The sequence below is a fragment of the Bubalus bubalis genome, chromosome 12, assembly GCF_019923935.1.
Source record: "Bubalus bubalis isolate 160015118507 breed Murrah chromosome 12, NDDB_SH_1, whole genome shotgun sequence".
Classification (NCBI taxonomy): domain Eukaryota; kingdom Metazoa; phylum Chordata; class Mammalia; order Artiodactyla; family Bovidae; genus Bubalus; species Bubalus bubalis.
Genome location: NC_059168.1, coordinates 105200180 through 105217983, shown reverse-complemented (window position 1 = coordinate 105217983; position 17804 = coordinate 105200180). Strand labels below are relative to the sequence as shown.

The 17804-nt window shown below is 61.7% G+C and overlaps 2 protein-coding genes across 3 annotated transcripts; one reads left to right on the top strand and one right to left on the bottom strand.

Moving 5' to 3' along the window:
- Positions 1–6120: 6120 nt before the first annotated feature.
- On the bottom strand, positions 6121–9479 carry MRPS2 (mitochondrial ribosomal protein S2). Its single transcript, XM_044926548.2, has 4 exons — positions 9324–9479; positions 9136–9231; positions 8574–8703; positions 6121–7153 (listed from the first exon to the last, which is right to left on the bottom strand). The coding sequence occupies exons 1-4, from the start codon at positions 9361–9363 to the stop codon at positions 6553–6555; spliced, it is 867 nt and encodes a 288-aa protein (XP_044782483.2). The 5' UTR covers positions 9364–9479; the 3' UTR covers positions 6121–6552.
- Positions 9480–9654: 175 nt separating this feature from the next.
- On the top strand, positions 9655–14877 carry C12H9orf116 (chromosome 12 C9orf116 homolog). 2 transcript variants are annotated; one of them, XM_006042932.4, is made up of 3 exons: positions 9655–10505; positions 11467–11545; positions 14477–14877. In XM_006042932.4, the coding sequence occupies exons 1-3, from the start codon at positions 10363–10365 to the stop codon at positions 14660–14662; spliced, it is 408 nt and encodes a 135-aa protein (XP_006042994.1). In that variant the 5' UTR covers positions 9655–10362; the 3' UTR covers positions 14663–14877. The 2 variants fall into 2 exon arrangements, with proteins under 2 accessions (XP_006042994.1, XP_006042993.1); XM_006042931.4 differs by having other exon boundaries at positions 9658–10505; positions 14474–14877.
- Positions 14878–17804: the final 2927 nt, after the last annotated feature.

Sequence of the window (17804 nt, the reverse complement as noted above, 5' to 3'; positions counted from 1 at the left end):
ATGAGGGGCCCTGGGCACTCTGTGTTCCCTCCTGACAAGGAGACACCAGACAGGGGGTCCCCCAAGTGCAAGCCCCTCACCAGTGTGGAGGCATCCCGTGGAGCCCCCGTGACGGGTCTTCTGAAGTCCCACCCCCACATCCTCCCTGTCCAGCCCCTCCCGCCCCCTCCCCATATCAGGGGTGATAGGACTGGGCCCCCAGATCACTAGGATTGTCTCCATCTCACGCTGAGCTGCCCGGCCCCTCCCGCCCCCTCCCCATATCAGGGGTGATAGGACTGGGCCCCGGATCACCAGGATCGTCTCTGTCTCACGCTGAGCTGACCAGCCCCCTGGTCCAGCCGCACCTTCAGGTCTTTGCCACGAGCCTCACCTGGGTGTCGACTGGCCAGGAAGGGCACACAGGTGCTGCCAGGACCAGCGAGAGGGACGGTTCCGGGGCCTCTCAGGGGGCAGTGCCCATGCCAGGCTGACTGCATGGAGCAGACGTTCCTTCCTGCCATCCGACAGAGAGGATGGGGCCACTGTGTGTGAAGAGCCACAAGCCGGGGGACACACAGGGCTGAGCCCCTCGGGAGCAGAGGGGGGACCTCCCAGGAGGGGAGCCCCGGCCTCGTCGTGACCTCAGGGTGATGCGCCCCCAGCAGAGGGGCTGCATGGTGGGGGGAGGGGTCATAGAAGGTTCTGGGGTCTGGGAGGGATGGGACCATCCATCACTGGAGCCAGAGCTGTGCAGTGTGGGAACAGTCTGGAGCCTTCCCCTACTTGTGCACAGGCAGACACACTCACACTCACACACAGACACACACATGCACAGACACATGGACATGGACAGACATGTGAGCGTGCACAGGAGACACATCAGCACAACACACTCACATGCGTGTTTACGTGTGCACACGTGTGCACTCACGTCACACAGCCATGCAGCACGTGTCTGCACAAGACAAAATTCTGTGTGCCTGTGCACACACAGAAAGACACGCATGCACACACACACACACACACTTTATAACACGTTTAAATGCCACCCAGAGCAGGTGTGGTGTGAGCATTCCCCCGGAGGCCTCTCCGCTGCCTCTCTCCGGTCTGGCTCTCACATGCACATCCATGCACGTCTCTGTTTCCCTGTTGACATCACATCCATGTGTCTCACAGCTGAGATCCTGGGTGCAGAGGGTTGGGCCACGTGTCTCAGGTAAGACCACCCTGGAGTCTCTCTGCCGGCATCCACTTTAGCAGTTATGGGGCATTCACTCGTCCATGCGGACCACGCCTGGTGGATCCCATCCCCTCTCCACAGACACGAGTGTTTCCAGTCCCCTGCTATTTCAACAGGTGCTGGGATGGACAACGCATCCGTGAAAAACTGTGAGGATTCCTAGGGTGAGCTCCTCGGAGTCGCTCTGCAGGTACACGCCCCTGGGACCCTCCCCGACACCCCAAGTGCACAGGCACACGTGTGCACACCATCACGCGAGGGTCCCTGTGGGTGAGCTCCTAGGAGTCGCTCTGCAGGTAAAGGGATGCACCCGTGGAGCCCTGGGGTCCCACGCACAGTTCTCCCAGAGAGGTGTGTCCTCCACACCTCCCTGCCGGGGTCTGCTGGCCTCTCTTCCTCACGTTGTCCCCAGCGCTGCTAACCAGCCTGGAAACCCGCCGGAGCAGGGGCAACACAGGCGTCTCCAGTGTTCACATTCCCGTCACCGGAGGCCGAGCGTCTTGGACGTACACCCACCACGTGTGTCGCCTCGTTAGCCGTGGACAGGTCTGTCCTCTGTCCCTTTTTAGAACACTGACTTTCAAGATCTGGGGACCACAGGGGTGTCAAACTGCTCTCTGGCCCTGGGATGCGAGGGACGTTGTCCCGGCCCGTGGTCTATCCTCCCAGCTCTCTGCATGTTTGTCTGTTTGGCCGCAGGAGGAGCCAGGCGCTTCCTTCTGTCTTCTGACTCTGGGGCCACACTTAGAGCAGGGGTCTCCAGCCTGAGACTGTACAGATATTTACAATCAAGACTTCAATTTTTATATCTTACCTTTAACTCACCCGAAATTTCCCTTTAATATAACAAAATGCTACCTCCACTTAAAAAAGAAAACAAAGGTTAACTACTCCCCTCTTAAAACATGTGGCTGATACAAAAAGCGACCTTGTATGATTCTGTTCACAGGAAACACCCAGAGCAGGGGAAGAGCAGAGAGAAAGCGGGTTAGGGCTGGGGGAGCACTTCGGGTTCCCTTCTCGGGAGGAAACCTGTCCGCCAAGGCCGTGGGGAGGGCTGTAGACTGTGAGCGTCTGCCTCGCTCCAGAAGCGCACAACTCAAAATAAAAAAGACTTGCTAGTGTGAAGACGTGCTTACATCGTGCTTACATTGATGCTTACACATGAACTGAGAAAGATGGCAATGCCAACCCTGCACGCAGGGCAGCAGAGACGACACGGACGTAGAGAGCAGACTGTGGACTCGGGGGCAGACGAGGGAGCAATGACTGGAGGGGATGGCACTGAAACAGGCACGCTGCCACACGCAGAATCGACGGCCAGTGAGGGCTGGGTGCGCGAAGCGGGGCACCCAAGCCAGTGCTCTGGGACGGGCCGGCAGGATGGGGTAGGGGGGAGGCGGGAGGCAGGGTCAGGATGGGGGCACACACGTGTGCTCGTGGCCAATTCACGCTGATGCAGGAGAGAAACCAGCACAATGCTGTACCTATTCTCCGATTAAGATAGATAAAACAAAAACAAAACAAAAGACACCATAAATGATAGGAAATGAAATAGTAAAATTAAAAACAAAGACAATGACAGGGAAGGGAAAGGAAGTCTGGGGTGGGGCAACGGGTAGACTGGTCTCCGGGTGGGGCAGTGGGCCCAGGCGGTCAGCATCTCCTTGGGAGCAGGCGCCGCCGGGGTGCAGCCCTGGGTGCTCCTGCTTGACGGTCCCTCCAGACGCTGATGGGGTGCCTCCGGCTCGGAGCGGCTTCATCTGCTGCTGCTTCTGCCGCGGATCGAGGTCTGCGGGTTGTCGGGGCTGCTGCTGGGGGAGGTTCCACATCCTGAGATGTGGTGAGGCTGCAGGAGGTCCCTGAGCCTGCCTTCCAGATGGGGAACATCCCGCCGCCTATGCCAGAAGTGCCAGACTGCGGTCCCCGACGGTGGTGCCCACACGGGCAGTCTGAGGCCAGTCTCTGCTCCCCCTGTGTCCCCCAGCCTGCCTCCCCCTCTGGCTCTGCCTCGCTGAGGTCCGCGTGCTCCAGCTGGGCCAGGAGGAGGTGGGCACGGCGCTCCAGGTCGGAGCCGGGTATGTTGAGCGGCAAGTCGGTCACCAGTTGCCTGAGGCAGGGGAGGTCGGGGGGCTGACAGAAGTCCTCCGAGCCCTGGTCCAGCCAGGTGCCCAGGATGGAGGAGACAGCACTGGGGGCAGGTGGGTGGGCAGCAGAGTCAGGGCCTGGCCTTTCCTTCCTCTCAGCCCTACCCTGGCACCCCCTGGGGGCCAGGCTTCTGGGCTCGTCCCACCCATCTGGATGCCAAGGCCTGGTCAGCAGCAGGGGCGGGCAGTCTCGGCTGGAGGGAGCCCTCGGTCCACAGTGACCACCTCTCCCTTTCTGGGGAGCCTGACTCACTCCTGTCTGCCTGCCAGCCCCACTCTGGGCCCCCCACCCCCCCTCTGACCTCCCCGGCTACCAAAGGGAACTGCAGGAGGGCAGGCAGGGCCGCGCCTGCTCTGTTTATTGCTCCGACCTGGCTGTGCCACACACAGTAGGTGCTGCATACGGATTTGCTGAATGAATGAACCCCAACCAGCACCTTACAGACACCTGAGTGGCCTGGGGCCTTCTGCCAGCCCCCAGTGATCCCTGCTCTGGCTAATCCCAGGAGGGGACTCCAAGATAGGATCCTGAACTTCCTTAACAAGTGGGAAGACGGCTCTGCCCCAGGGCTGGAGGCAGAGAGCTTCTTCACGGGGGAGGAAAAGTTCAACGAAAACCACCCCGTCCCTCGGGAGCCCTTTCCGCAGGGCCAGGAACGAGGCTGCACGGTCCACGTGTATGGAGTGGCTCAGAGAGATAGAGAGACTTTCCCAAGCCACACAGCCGGTCGCTGGGCCGGGGCACTTGCGGGGGGAAGGTGGGTCCAGGACCTGCTGGGCAGGGGGAAGGCTCGTAGGCACACGGAAGATGGTGACGTACGAGGGGTCACTGCCCTGGAAGGCGGGCACCTGGCACTCCAGCGGCTCCTCTAGGGGGTCTGCTGTGCCCACCCCCACCCGAGGGGCTCATCCAGCTTCGGGGAGGACCCATTTACACACAGGGCTCATTTTCAGACAAAGCGGGGTGGTTCAAAATGCAAACAGCGAGAACACTCGGGCTCACGTCCTGAAATGCAAAGAATCACCTTGGCACGCGACCAGGGCCAGGCGTGGATGGCGCCGGGGGGTGGAGGAGGAGCCCAGCTCCTTGGGTCAGGCCTGGGCCTGGAGGCAGTCTGTGCTGGACCCGGGAGCGGGGCCAGGTGGCGTCTGGCCCCAGATCCCCAGGCCTGGAACGCCCTCTGCACTCACACCCACCCGAGCCTTTGCGGCCCAGGTGGTGGCATGGTGCGCCTGCGTCACCCACCCTGGCCCCAGATGTCCCTGGACCTGGCTCTCCTGGGCCCCGGGACACCAGCCGGCCAGGGCAGGTCTGATGGGCAGTGGGAGGGGAAGCCTTCACCGTCAGCCTCGGAGTTCCTGGCCTCTCGGGGTCTGTCTCCAGGCGGCCCCTCTGGGGTCCGTCCTGCGGATGCCTCTGTATGTAGAGGCTGTGAGGAGACACGGGTACCACCAGACGTGCTGCCTGGTGGGACGCCGACCCCCAACCGGGATGGGAGCCTGCGCCACGCACCCTGGGAGGGCCCGGGCCGGCCCTCACCCCGGCTCCACACCCCCCTGCCGGGCCTGTGTGGCTAGACTGTCCAGCTCACCCATGTCCGCCTGGTTGGTGAGTCCCCTGCTCAGGGCAACCACCCGTGCCCGCGGCTCCCAGCGCCCCAGGGCAGGTGGCACAGCTGGAGACCTAGACACTACCGCAGTCCCCGCTGGTCTTCGCTGGCCTGTGTCCCACACGGGCTCCAGGGGATTCTCGGGGGAGAGGCTCCTGGGGCCGTGCGGGCCTCCAGGGAACGGGGGCGGTAGGGCTGCTCCCCTCGGCCCAGGCCCACATCTCAGCTGCCCGTGACCCTGAGTGTCCTCTGCCACCGTGCCCCGTGTCGCCTTCCCTAGACGCCCTGCTTCTGAAGGGTGCGGGGACCCTCTGTCCTGGGGAGGCCCATCTACAGCCAGTGAGCCGCCTCACACCGCATTGGCCCCAAGGGCCTTGGCTGTGCACGCTGGCACCCCTAGGCACAGAGGGACCGTCCATGCAGAGCTCCACCACCGAGCTCGGGCACGCGAACCGCACTCTGAGGGAGGCGCTCTGCGGTGGGAGAGCCCGTCAGGGCCCCTCAGTCGGCGGCCTCTGAACGTCTCCGTCTCCTGCTCCCGAACTAAAGCAGCGCCTGCCAGCAGCTGCTCTCAGGCTGCCACGCGGCTCCCTCACCTTCTGAACGGGAGACCCTCCCAGCAAACACCGGGACCTTCACCGTGCACCCCCGCCTCAAAGGCAGAGTGGGCCCTGGGCTCACCTTCCGAACGGGAGACCCTCCCAGCAAACACCGGGACCTCCACCGTGCACCCCCGCCTCAAAGGCAGAGTGGGCCCTGGGGCGTCGTGCTGCCCCCATGCGCTGCTGCGGTCCCCAGGTGGGCGTGTGTCCGTCCACCCCACCAGACCCCCCACCAAACCCTGGGCAGCAGACAGGCTCCTGGGGCGTCAGGGGTCCCGGAGTCCTACACCCCATCCGGGAACGCAAGTGCTGCCCGGGGGGTCCCGTGATGAGGAGCGTTAAGAGGTCCCTGTGAACAGGGGCCACCCACCCCGCCCACGCGGAGGAGGCCTGTCCAGGCCATGGGGAAGTCACCAGGCCTCCACGCCCCGCTGAGCCCACGGCCACAAGCCCTGGGTCCACCTGAGGCTCAGAGACCCCGGGGGCGGAGGGACCTTGTGTGCCCTGTGGGCGCTGATGCAGAGAGACCATCAAGAACAGACTGTGGGGCCAGGGCCCACCCCGCCCGGACCCAAGCTTTATTTCTGAAGCAACCATGCTGTCTGCTTTGCCCAGCCTGGCCCAGCCCAGACGGGATCCTCTGAAGTGCTCACCCTGCAGCCTCATGTTACAGAACAGCCCCTGTAACCAGGTGGCTGCACAGCCCGACCCAGGTCGTGAGAAGGGTCGACCCACTGTGCAGACACGCCTAACATGGGGGCTCATCTCAGGGTGGAAGCAAGGGCTTCACACTCCGGGGAGACGGTGTTTTCCGAGGGGTCCTTTTCGGACAGGCCCCTTGCCGGGTGAGCCCCCTGGGCGGGCCACTGCTGAGTGCAGTTCCTAGCAGCAGGGGCCCAAAGCCTGGAAGGTCTGGAGGTGCTCCCAGCTCGGGAAAGGCTGCTCCTTCCTCCGGGAGGAGGTTGGGCGGGTCAGGGGGAGTGGCCCACGCCCAGCCTGACCTGCACTCCCGGGGCAGCGGGGTCGGCCGGGTGGGGGCCTGGGGTGCCCTGCAGCCGGTACAGGGCCTCGAGCTGCCGGCGCTTCTCCTTGGCCCGGGTGACCACCGTCTGGAAGAGCCGGCAGAAGAGCTGCACGGCCGGGGGCGAGTCGTCGTTGCCGGGGACGGGGTAGGTGATGAGGCAGGGGTTGCAGTTGGTGTCCACGATGCCCACGGTGGGGATGCTCATCTTGGCCGCGTCCCTCACGGCCACGTGGGGCTCGAAGACGTTGTTGAGCGTGTGCAGGAAGATGATGAGGTCCGGCAGGCGGACCTGGGGGCCCAGCAGGAGGGGCGCGTTGGTCAGCAGGCCGCCCTTGAAGTAGCGCGTGTGGGCGTACTCACCGCAGCTCCGGGCCGTGCTCTCAATCAGGTGTGAGAACTGCCGGGCGCGGCTCACGAACAGGATGATGCCCCCGCGGAAGGCCACGTGGGCTGTGAAGTTCAGGGCGAGCTGCAGGTGCGTGGCCGTCTGCTCCAGGTCAATGATGTCTTGGCCCAGGCGGCTCCCGAAGATGTACGGCTCCATGAACCTGCCGGACACACGGCCACCGTGAGCCGCCTGGGCCACCTCCCCCCACCCCCCCGGGGCCGGTACCGTCTGCAGCCTTCCCGGACACACGGCCAGCGTGAGCCGCCCGGGCCACCTCCCCCCACCCCCCTGGGACCGGTACCGTCTGCAGCCTTCCCGGACACACGGCCAGTGTGAGCCGCCCGGGCCACCTCCCCCCACACCCCCAGGGCTGGTACCGTCTGCAGCCTTCACCATGACGACACAGTGAGAACCCCGCCCAGGAGTGACCACCAGGGGCAGTCAGGGGGCTGGACCAACAGGGCAGGCTGGGCTGCAGGCCGTGTCCACGTCTTGGACAAGAGAACTCTACCCTCTGAACCTGCACCTCGCCACATGGTGACCCTAACAGAAAGGACCCCACAGGGACGTCTGGACGCTCACACGTGACATCCAGTGTCCTGCCTAGGGCTGCCTATCTGGCAGCCACCCTTGTTATTACGGCTTTACCGTGGAGACCACCCAGGGCCGGGGGACCAGCAGGGCGGGGGTGCTGGCTGGAGCAGGAACCAGCCAGGCCTCGGAGGGGAACCCTGTGACCCATACCTGCAGGCCTGGACAGAGGGGCCGGGTGCCAGACTGTCCACTCATGTTCCGTCTTCTCCCACCCTGTTCACCTTCCTGCTCACTGTTGTCTGGATTGTCCTCCCCGCAGACGCTGCCCAAGGCCCCATAGGCCCAGCCGCTCTCAGCGCGGGAGACTTCTGGGAAGAACCCCCAGCGGCGCGCCCTCTCACTTCCCGGCCCCTCCTCCTCCCCCAGACTCTGGGATGCCGGTCACCCGGGCTCCTGCCCAGGGCCTCCCCGGGTCCAGGCTGCTTCCTCCGAGAGCACCTGTGTGACACTGCCCTGGGGTGGCCAAAGCGTCACCCCGCTCGGGACCCAAGCTTCTAACGTGAAGAACGCCGACACCCGCTCTGCTCAGCTCCCCCCTGGTCACCCCAGGCCCAGCCACTGCTGCGGCTCTGCCCAAGCAGCTGGGCCACCCCCTTCCCTGAACTTCTGCAGCGCCCCACCAGCTCACTCTCAACCAGGCCCTCACAACGGCCACCTGAAAAGGACGGCCAGTCACTGCTCCTCAGCCTGGCCTTGGGACGTCCCTCCCAGAGGGTGGCCTTGCCAGCGCCCATCCATCGCCGGCTTACAGAACTTATAACCAGCCGCCCTGCCCCTGCCGAGGACCATGAGCCCCACGGGAGGCTTTGGGGGGAGGAGCAAGCTGATTCTGAGAATAAGCACCTGTCCCTCCCAGGGACTCCACGATCCACTACGGAGGGAAAGGGGAGTACACTCTCTGAAAACAAACTGAAGAGGGAGGCCTGGACCTCAAGGCAGGGGCCCGAGCGCCCTGGACGAGCCACAGCCACCAGGGCCATGCCCACCTGTGCCGACAGCCGGCCTTGTGGCCCAGGTGCACCCGGGCGTTGAAAAGACTTCGCACGGAAAACAGCTCCTTGACGTTAAAGAAGTCGGCATGCTTGAGGGGCTCGCTCAGGATCCGGGCGCTGAGATCTGGGCGGGGAGGTGGAGAGCATGCAGGCCCTGGGTCCCGGCTCCCCCAGAGCCTGGGGCCTGCGGAGGGCGGCGGCAGATGCAGGGCCCCCCGCGGCTTGTGCGGAGGCTCGGGGCGGGGAGACCAGATCTGACCATGGTTTCGCTCCCAGGTAAACCCGGCCAGGTGCCCACTCGGAGAAGAGGAAGAAGCCGGCCGACGTCTGTGTCTGCGGGCCCCGTGGTCCCGCCGGCCGCCCGCAGAAACTCCCTCAAGGCAGCAGTTCGGGGCCCGCCGGCCTTGGCCCGCTCGGTGGCAGCGCGTGCGGCGCGTGGGGCTCTCCCTCCCGCGCCCGCGCCCCGTCCCAGGGCCGCACCCTCCCCGGGGCCCGTGCCCCCCGGGGCCGCACGAAGACCCAGGCGCCCGATCCCCCGGGCCGAGGGCCCGCTTACCGCTGTCGCGCTCGGGCTCGCGGGCGGCGGCGACCGCGGCGCTCCCCAGCGTCCTGCCTCTCGGCGCGGCCCGGCCTCGGGGCGCCGCCCGGACACCTGCGCGGACAGCGGACTCAGGGCGCGCTCCACACCCTGCCCGCCCCGCCCCGGAGGGGTGCCCGCCGCGCCCGCCACCCCGGGCCCCTCACCCGCTCCGAGCAGCCGGGGCAGCATCGCGCCAGGCACCATGGCGCGGATCCGAGCGGACGGACTCGGGGACTGGACGACTGAGGGACGCACGCACGCACGCACGCAGGACGGGGCCCGGCGGCGCGGCCGCACAAGCGGCTCCTCCTCCCTCCGGGGCCCGCGCCGCCCCCGCCGCAGCGCCGCCCGCAGGCCCGGAGGTGCCACTGCGCCGCCGCCGCCGCCTCGTCCGGAAGCCCGGCGCGCCCCCGCCGGCCGCCCCGAGTCCGAGCGCGCGGTCCCCGGGGAGCCGTACCCCAGGCCCGCCCGGGCGGAACCGCCGGGAAGGCGTGGCGGCCAGGGTCCGTGGTCCGATCGGGCGCGGGGCCTGGGGGCCCGTCTCCCCGCCCCGTCCCCCGTCCCGGCGTCCTCGCCCCCTCCCTGCACGGGGCCGGGCGGCCGAGGAGCCCCACGCTGTCCGGGGGTACCCGCCGGGCAGGGGGGCCGCGATCCCGTCCGGCTAGTTCTTACAGCAATATGTGGCTTAGAAGGGCTCCATCAGGTCAGTCCAGTGTGCTGTCCAGCCTCAGACCCAGGGTACCGGCGAGTCTGCAGGCGGAGTGCGGGGGTCAGGGCGCAGCCCTGCCCGCGCGGTGAGCGCCGGGTCCCCGCAGCAGAGCGGCCTTGGAGCACCGAGCCCCACTGATGAACCTAGGCCGGGGTCTTCGGTGCCCCGAGACCCGCCCCGCGTTTGGGGAAACGTGGCGTGCGTTCGCGCCGGTGGCTTCAGAGCACAGGGGCCTCCGCACTGCAGCCCCAGCAAGTGATCCCTTATTCTCACAGCCAGGCCAGGGCCTCGGGGCTTGCCAAGGAAGCTTCTAGAACTCGGACTTCTGCCCAACCCGCCGGCGGGGGCGGGGGTGGGTGGCTCCCGCCCGGGGGTCGCGGCGCCTTTAAGGACCCCGCCCGCGCATCGGGTGGCCGGGCCGTCGCTTAGTAACAGGACGCCGCGCCGCCGCCCGCTCCTTCTGTGCCCCCAGAGCGCGGGGCGACCGAGGCGGGATGTCGGAGGAGGACCCCCAAGCGTGCGCGGAGCCGGAGGAGCCCAAGGCCGGGCCCCCGCCGGAGAAAACCAGCGACTGGTACCGCGTGAGCGAGGACCTGCCGGCCAGGTTCAACAACCCGGCCTGGTTTCGGGGCTACAGGTGAGCACCCGGGAGTCCGCTCAGGGTCTGCCTTGCGTGCAAGGAGGAAAGACCAGTGCTCCTGGTCCGGCGGGCAGCCAGGTGCCCAGCTGGGCCTGCGCTCGGCTCAGCCCACAGGCCCCAGCCAGACCCCAGAGTCGAAAGCGGGGTCAGCGGACACCATCACGGGACCCTGGAGGTGCAGGTAGAGGCGGGCCTCCCGCACGGGCGGTGGGCGGGGCGTCAGCACGCGGGCAGATCGCGGCCACACCCCTAGGGCGAGGTCAGCCTGCTGTCCTGTCCGAGAGGAGGAGAAGTTGGTCTGCTGGAGATGCGCAGGCGACGCGCTCATCACCGGGCTGCTGAGGGGCGCGCGCCCTGCGGGCTCTAAGACAGGCTGAGTGCCTTTCCTGACCCCCACTTAGCCCCTCTACAAGCCCCCGGGATCGGCTCTGTTAGCATCTTCATTTCCCAGCTGGGAAATGAAGCTGGGAGGTAGAAAGATATGCTCTTGCCCATAGTTAGTATGAGGCAGAGCTGGGGTGTCGGAGCCCACAGCCCCTCAGTTACACGGCTGTACCACTAGCTGATATCAGGGCTGGAGGCAGCAGGAACATTTTCTCCTGGAGGCTCAGAAGTGGAGGGGCGCCACAGCCCCGGCCCCCCAGGTCTGGAGGCTGAGTCACAGATCCCAACTTACACGCCCACCTGGGCCATGCTGTCATTTCGCCCCGGTCTTGCTGGGGCTGAGGGGCAGCACTTTCCACCTGGGAGTTCTTTATGGCTTTGGCAGAGGTCTGCAGAGGGGTCACGGGAGGCTGAATGAACCTGCCAGGAAGACCAGCCCTGCACCCCACAGGAGCCCAGGTTCACGGCTGCATTGCGCGCCTACAAAGCTCTGTCAACCTGATACGGTAAAGTTGTGGCTTGGGCAGACTTAGAACAAATGAGTGGAAAATAAAGTGTTCTTTTCATCTGCCAGGACCAAGGAGCCCCCCTCAGTGTACAGGACCAGTAACCAAGCTTATGGTAGCCGAGCCCCCACTGTGCACGAGATGCCGGTAAGGAGGAAGCAAGGAAAGGCTCTGGAGGGGGGTGCGTGGGTGGGTGTCCGGAGTTCCAACATCACAAATGGAAAGGGGTCACCTCACATCTTTTTGGAACATGACAGGGTAGAAATAAATGAGTGAATGAATTTAGCAAACACTTTTTAAAGGCCGGGAAAGGAACATGGTAGGCCTGCTCGTATGTATGTTTTTGGTCAGTTGTGTCCAGCTCTTTGGGACCCCATTGACTGTAGCCTGCCAGGCTCTTCTGTCCTTGGAATTTTGCTTGCAGGAATATCCTGGAGCGGGTTGTCATCTCCTCCTCCAGGGGATCTTTCCAGCCCAGAGATCCAACCCAGGTCTTTTGCATCCCCTGCATTGGTCGGCGGCTTCTTTACCAGCTAAGCCAACGGGGAAGCCTGTAGACTGGTTTACAACATCCCAATGCACTGGCCCCATTCACTCGTACGAGCCAACTCTTATAGGCAGTAGGTTTTGAGGCAAATAAATGAAGGACTGCTTTCGTTTTGGAGTGACACCTAACCTGAGACCCTAAGAGGCAGCAGTGGGTGGCGAAAGCTCAGGCTCCAAAGGGACTGGAGTCCGCGCGCCTTTGGGGAAGCTGAGTCCTTTTTGATCGACTTCACACGGCAGGGGGCCTCCTCGAGTCCTCCGACGGCCCTGCTGCGTCCAGGAGAAGGGCCGGTGGGCTGGTGTGAGCCACCCATGGGGACCCCAGACAGCGGACCACCCGCCTTGGGGGCCACGTTGGTTTTCTTCCAAAATATCCCTCATTTTTTAAAAAAAATCGTGGTTTATGTATTTGACTTAAACTCTGCTGGACCCTTGTTGCTGCACGGGCTTTTCTCTGGTTGGGGCGAGTGTGGGCTGCTCACGGAGGTGGCCCCTCGATGCGGAGCACAGGCTCTAGGCGCACGGGCTTCAGCAGTTGCGGCCCCGGGCTCTAGACACAGGCTCAGTAGTTGTGGATCACGGGCTCAATTGCTCTGAGGCATGTGAGGTCTTTCTGGACCAGAGAGCGAACCCACATCTCCTGCACTGGCAGACGGGTTTTCTACCACTGAGCCCCCAGATATTCCTCATTTAAAAAGAGCTGGATAATCGCTTCTTTACTTGTTTTGCTTGAAAGAGTACAGCTCTTAACAAAAAAGAGATTGTTTACCTAGAAAGTTTCCAGAGCACTAAAGGTCATGCTCCCAAAGCCAAGGGCTCAGGTATTTCCATGCAAAGGACCCCCATGCTCACTAACACAGCCCTGGATGTTTTGCTTTCATGCAAAGGCCGTGTGCTGGTCTTACGAGGCGGAGGCAGTGGGGCGTGAAGCATGGGCTTCTCACGAGGCAGGTTTAGCAGGCGCTTTTCCTGCTCATTGTCGACCTGCTCTATCAGGAGCCTGGTTTCCAGTTTCTGGCCTGAGTGTGGCTGCTGGGCTCATCGAGCAGGACTGTTTCCTTCCTGTGTGGGAACAGAAAATAAAAATGCGTGTTTTGCACTTTAAAACATAGACTGAAGGGAACTATTCTTCCTGACACCGTAATGATGGATGCACGTCGTTCCTTATTCATTTGCTACAACCCAGAACGTATAGCTCGAAAAGTGGACCTGAGCGTGTGGTGTGGACTTGGTTAATGAGAACCCGCCCACACTAGCTCAGTCACTCTACACGCGCTGCGCTGTGAGACACACGCACCACGGCAGCTGTGTGTGCTGCAGGGAGGCGAGTGGGAGCTGCTGCTCTGAAAGATAAGTGCCCGGGGAATGCCCTGGAGGCCGAGTGGTTAGGACTCCATGATTCCATCGCAGGGGTCGAAAGTTCGATCCCTGGTCAAGGAACTAAGATCCAGCAAGCTGCACAGCATGGCCCATAAACCTCCAAAAACCAACAAAGCAAAACAAAACACAAAACACCAAAAAATAAACACACACACACACACCAGACAAAACAAAACATCTAAAAAACCCTCCAGAATACACTGAAGGCCATTTTTCTTTGCATTTGCTTCGTGTCGAGGAGATAGAATATCAGGTGGGCTTCTTGACACAGGGGCACTCTAGAATGGGCCACCTGTCCCGCAGTGGTCCAGGCCCTTTCCGTCAGAGGCGCCCAGGTCACCTGGCGATGCTGGATTGCTGAAATGACTGCCACCCCTGGGTGCCTGCACACACCGGCAGCACCCCCGTGTCCAAACGGCAACCCTGCCCCGCAAGGGCAGCCCCTCCCGAGCCCCCTCGGCGAGTGGGCTGGGGCCCTCAGAATGGTTCTAAGGTTTTGCAAAAGATTCTGATTCCCTGTCAAGGCCGAAACCTACTCGCGCCACTTCTTTTCCACAGAAAGCTCAGGTTCAGAGAGGCGCAGTGACTTGCCCTGGCTGCAGTCAGCAGAAGCAGAGCTGGGCATGGCTTCGGCCTGCCCCCCTGTAGCCAGACCCGGGATGGCACTGCCTCGCCCGGCTGTTACAGCCCACGTAGGGGCGGAGGGAGGCGCCACTCGTCATGACTCCCTGGCGTTAGGCATAAACCGGGGCAGTGCTGGTGGTTCAGTCGCCCAGTCGTGTCCGACTCTTGTGACCCATGGACTGCAGCCCGCCAGGCTCCTCTGTCCATGGGATCCTCCAGGCAAGAACACTGGAGTGAGTCTCCATTCCCTCCTCCAGGGGATCCTCCCGACCCAGGGGTCGAACCTGGGTCTCCTTCATCGCAGGTAGATTCTTTACCGACCGAGTCACCAGGGAAGTCCAGGGGCAAACGAGGCCATCCTGCAAACCCGCTCCCTGACCCCGCCCCGTCCCTCGGCCTCTCTGTTTTCTAGTTTTAGAAACAACATTTTCTCCCAAATCCTTATTTTTCTTTCACAAGTGCCTGATGACTGATTGCTCGGGTGTCACCACGTGTCACTAACCTGTGTCCCCTTCTCACTTCCAGAAGGTGTTCTATCCAAATTCGTATAAGTTTTCTAGACAAGTTGCAGTGGGCGGAATGTTCCAGAACAACACTCTCAACGTCTACATGGAGAAGAGCATTGTGACAGGCCCTGACAACTACATCACCTCCTATGACCGGCTCAACTTCCACCCCAGCTACAGGGTCTGCAGGCCGTCCATCTGTGACTGAGGCGCCTCCCGGCTCCTCCGGACGGCTGTCCGCCCTAGTCCTCGATGGTTCACCCAGGCGTAAAGGGACACACTTGGCCACTTTTCCCGAAAACACTTTTCCTTTCTAGATAAGCAGGCAGACGGGGCGGCGATGCTGTGCTTTCTCTGTTTTACGCCTGAGAGGAAAAAGAGCTGATGGCTTGACTTTCCATTAAAACTCTTGCCATGGCCTCAGTTCCTGACTCATCTGTAATCCGGGCGCAGGGCGCTGGGCGTCCTGAGACCCCGAGCTCGGCCTGGATGCTGGGAAGGCCTGCAGCGCTCCACCTGCGTCCTAATCTGGATGCATCTTTGTTTTTATGCTCATGACACATTGTGGGGGTTTTCTGTTCTCGAGTAGGCTGCTGGGCCGCGGGGGGAGGGCTGGACCCCCTGCCCGGGGTATGGACGAGAGCCGGTGAGGGAGTAGGGGCGCCCTGGAGCGGGGAAGGCTCCAGGTGGGACTGGGAGAGCCCAGGCCAGGCTTGGAGTGACCCTGAGCACTCCCTGGACCCTGAGCACTCTCTGGCCATGAACAAGGCCCAGGTGGAGGCAGAAAGAAGGCTGGCGAGTGCCGCTTGTTGCTGAGGGGCGATGTGTGCGAGGGGGCTCCCTGCTTGTGTTCATCCAGGGAAGGCCGTTGTGGGTGATAACCACATGGGGCTTCCCAGGTGGGGCTCAGTGGTAAAAAATCCTGCCAAGGTGTAAGAGACACGGGTTTGATCCCTACGTCGGGAAGATCCGCAGGAGGAAAAAAGGATTCTTGCTTGAGAAACCCCACGGGCGGGAGCCTGGCGGGCCAGGGTCCATGGGGCTGCAAAGAGTCGGACACGACTGAGCCTCTGAGCGGTAACTACGTAAGTGGATTCCTATCTCTATATAGTCACTTCTCGGTCAACATTTACCATGGTTTAGACCGTCCTCAGTTAGCGTTTTCGGGGGCTTCCCTGGTGGGACTTGGGTTCTATCTGGTGTGCCCCGACCCTGGAGCCCACTCAGCACAACTACAAGCTCTGCGAACACCCCGCCAGAACCAAGGCCCGAAGCAGCCGCACAACTAAACGTTAAAACCATTTTCTCCGACAGAATGTACGTTCTAGACATCAGTCCCGCTTCCCTTGGACCACTTACTGCAGGAACCCTGGGAGGTGCTGGGACCGGAGAGACGAAATGGTTAGAGGCTGTTGACGCTGCTTGTTTACCGAGGTTTTTATCCAAAGAGAGTTTTTACTCACGTATTAATTTGGGAGGAAATGAAATACCAAGGCCGGTTATCTCTTCATTAAAAAGTTTGTGAAGCAAAAGTAAACATTTCAGCAACATTCTTAAGGTTCCGTTTGCGATGGAAACGGTTTCTAGAGAAAATCCGTCCCTTTAATAGAAGTGATACAAAGCTGAGGCCGGAGCCAGGATCTACTGATAGGTCCTGTCCTTTTCCTTTGCTGGAAAACCAGCACAGGCTCCAGGCATCAAACTGAAAATGCATTTTTCACAGCTTGTCACTAAAAGTACCAAAACACTCAGAATGCTTTTGCATTCTACCTCTATTGAAATACAAAAGGGGGGATAAAAAAGGATACATCATCAGTCGTTTTGAAACTCAACAGAAGAGAAGCACCGCCTCCTCTGCACTGGCCAGAAACGCGGAGTCCTCAGGGCGGCCGCGGCTGTCAGGCCCCGGGACTGTCTGCCCCGCAGCCTTGACCGTGAGCAGTGCGCTCCGGGGCGGGACCGCGCGCAACGGTCAGGGCCCAGGCTGGGCCGGCAGGTCGCGCCGACGTCCACAAACAGCAGGTGCCAGTGCGCCCGTGAGCTTCAGTGAGCTAGTTCCGGCATCAGAGTCAGGCAGCGAAGTGCTTTCATTAATTCTCATAGCCGCTCACCAGTGTTTCTGTACCAGTTGCTAATGAGTTAATGGGAAGTTAGACTCTTGTATGTTGAATAAATGTCTGGAAAGGTGGACGACAGAAATACCTTCTGTATCACACACACACCCGTCTTCCTGAGAAGCCACCCACCGCCTCTGGCACAGGCTCCCAGTCCCCGCGCCCTCTTGGGGCCGGGCCCCTGCCAGACGCCGTCGGCCCCGCGTCCCCCACCCGTGTGCTCACGGTCTTCAAAGGGCTTCGAAGGGGTCGCCTCATCGGCCCTCGTGCCTGCAGCAGGTCTTACTCCACCTCCCTCTGTGGATGGGGAATTAGGGCCCCGAGGGGCTGCCCTGGGCCCCCGCCTTGGTGGTGGTGGGGGAGGGTCCTGGGAGGGACGAGGTCATCAGCGTCAGACCCCATAGACCCGCCCTGACTTCCTAGTGTTTGCACGAGTCATGCAGGAACTCCAGTGATTATCATGAAATTTGTCCTTTTAGTCACTCAGTCGTGTCCGACTCTGCGACCACAGACCATACTGCAGTCTTTATGTGCTGGGGGAAGGGAAAAGACTTTGGATCGACAGGCTAATCTTTCGGCACAAGACCGTGCCTTCTGCCCGGGTAACAGCACACGGAGTGGCTGGTTGAAAAATGGGAAGAAAATCACACCCATCACTCTTCTGACCGTGGTGCCGAGATCTTTCAAAATCTTAAATCCAATCAGAGCAATTACGGGAAAGGCGATCGAAACACTTAGGGTAGCAAACACCAGTTTCCACTGATTATCACATTAACTGCATGGCCATAGAGGAACCCTGTCTCCAGTCACGAGATGCTGCATCGGGCCTCCCTGCTCCACTCTTACATGCAATGTTGACAGTTTCACAGCACTTTGCTCATCGCTTAATTTAGCTGCTGAGTCGGCCTAAAACTAGGAACTTCTTACTCTAAAAGTGTGTTTTCATTTGTTTCCCTATTTTTCTTCAGTGATATTTCACCTTTTATTTACAGTTAATTAGAATAAATGGTTTCAAGTACATAGTAAAATATGTTGATGTTGGGAAGACAAATCCCTCTGTCCAGCACACAAAACACCAGAGATCTCAAAGATTCGAAATAGAAATAATGTGTTTCCGTCCCCGGCAGCCTTGTCTGGTGCTGCCCTGGAGGTGGTCTGCAGACAGCGAGGGTGGGCTTGGTTGCTGTTTCTCCCCGTCTACACCGGCCCTAACGTTAATTTTGAGGAAGGGGTGGG

Bases quoted from the DNA above. Each gene is read 5' to 3' on its own strand.
- C12H9orf116 (XM_006042931.4), top strand. From the start codon at position 10,363: ATGTCGGAGGAGGACCCCCAAGCGTGCGCGGAGCCGGAGGAGCCCAAG. The intron at 10,506-11,466 runs GTGAGCACCCGG...TTCATCTGCCAG, and splicing joins GCCTGGTTTCGGGGCTACAG to GACCAAGGAGCCCCCCTCAG. The intron at 11,546-14,473 runs GTAAGGAGGAAG...TCTCACTTCCAG, and splicing joins CCACTGTGCACGAGATGCCG to AAGGTGTTCTATCCAAATTC.
- MRPS2 (XM_044926548.2), bottom strand. From the start codon at position 9,363: ATGGTGCCTGGCGCGATGCTGCCCCGGCTGCTCGGAGCGG. The intron at 9,232-9,323 runs GTGAGGGGCCCG...CTGTCCGCGCAG, and splicing joins GCCCCGGCTGCTCGGAGCGG to GTGTCCGGGCGGCGCCCCGA. The intron at 8,704-9,135 runs GTAAGCGGGCCC...CTCCCCGCCCAG, and splicing joins CGAGCCCGAGCGCGACAGCG to ATCTCAGCGCCCGGATCCTG.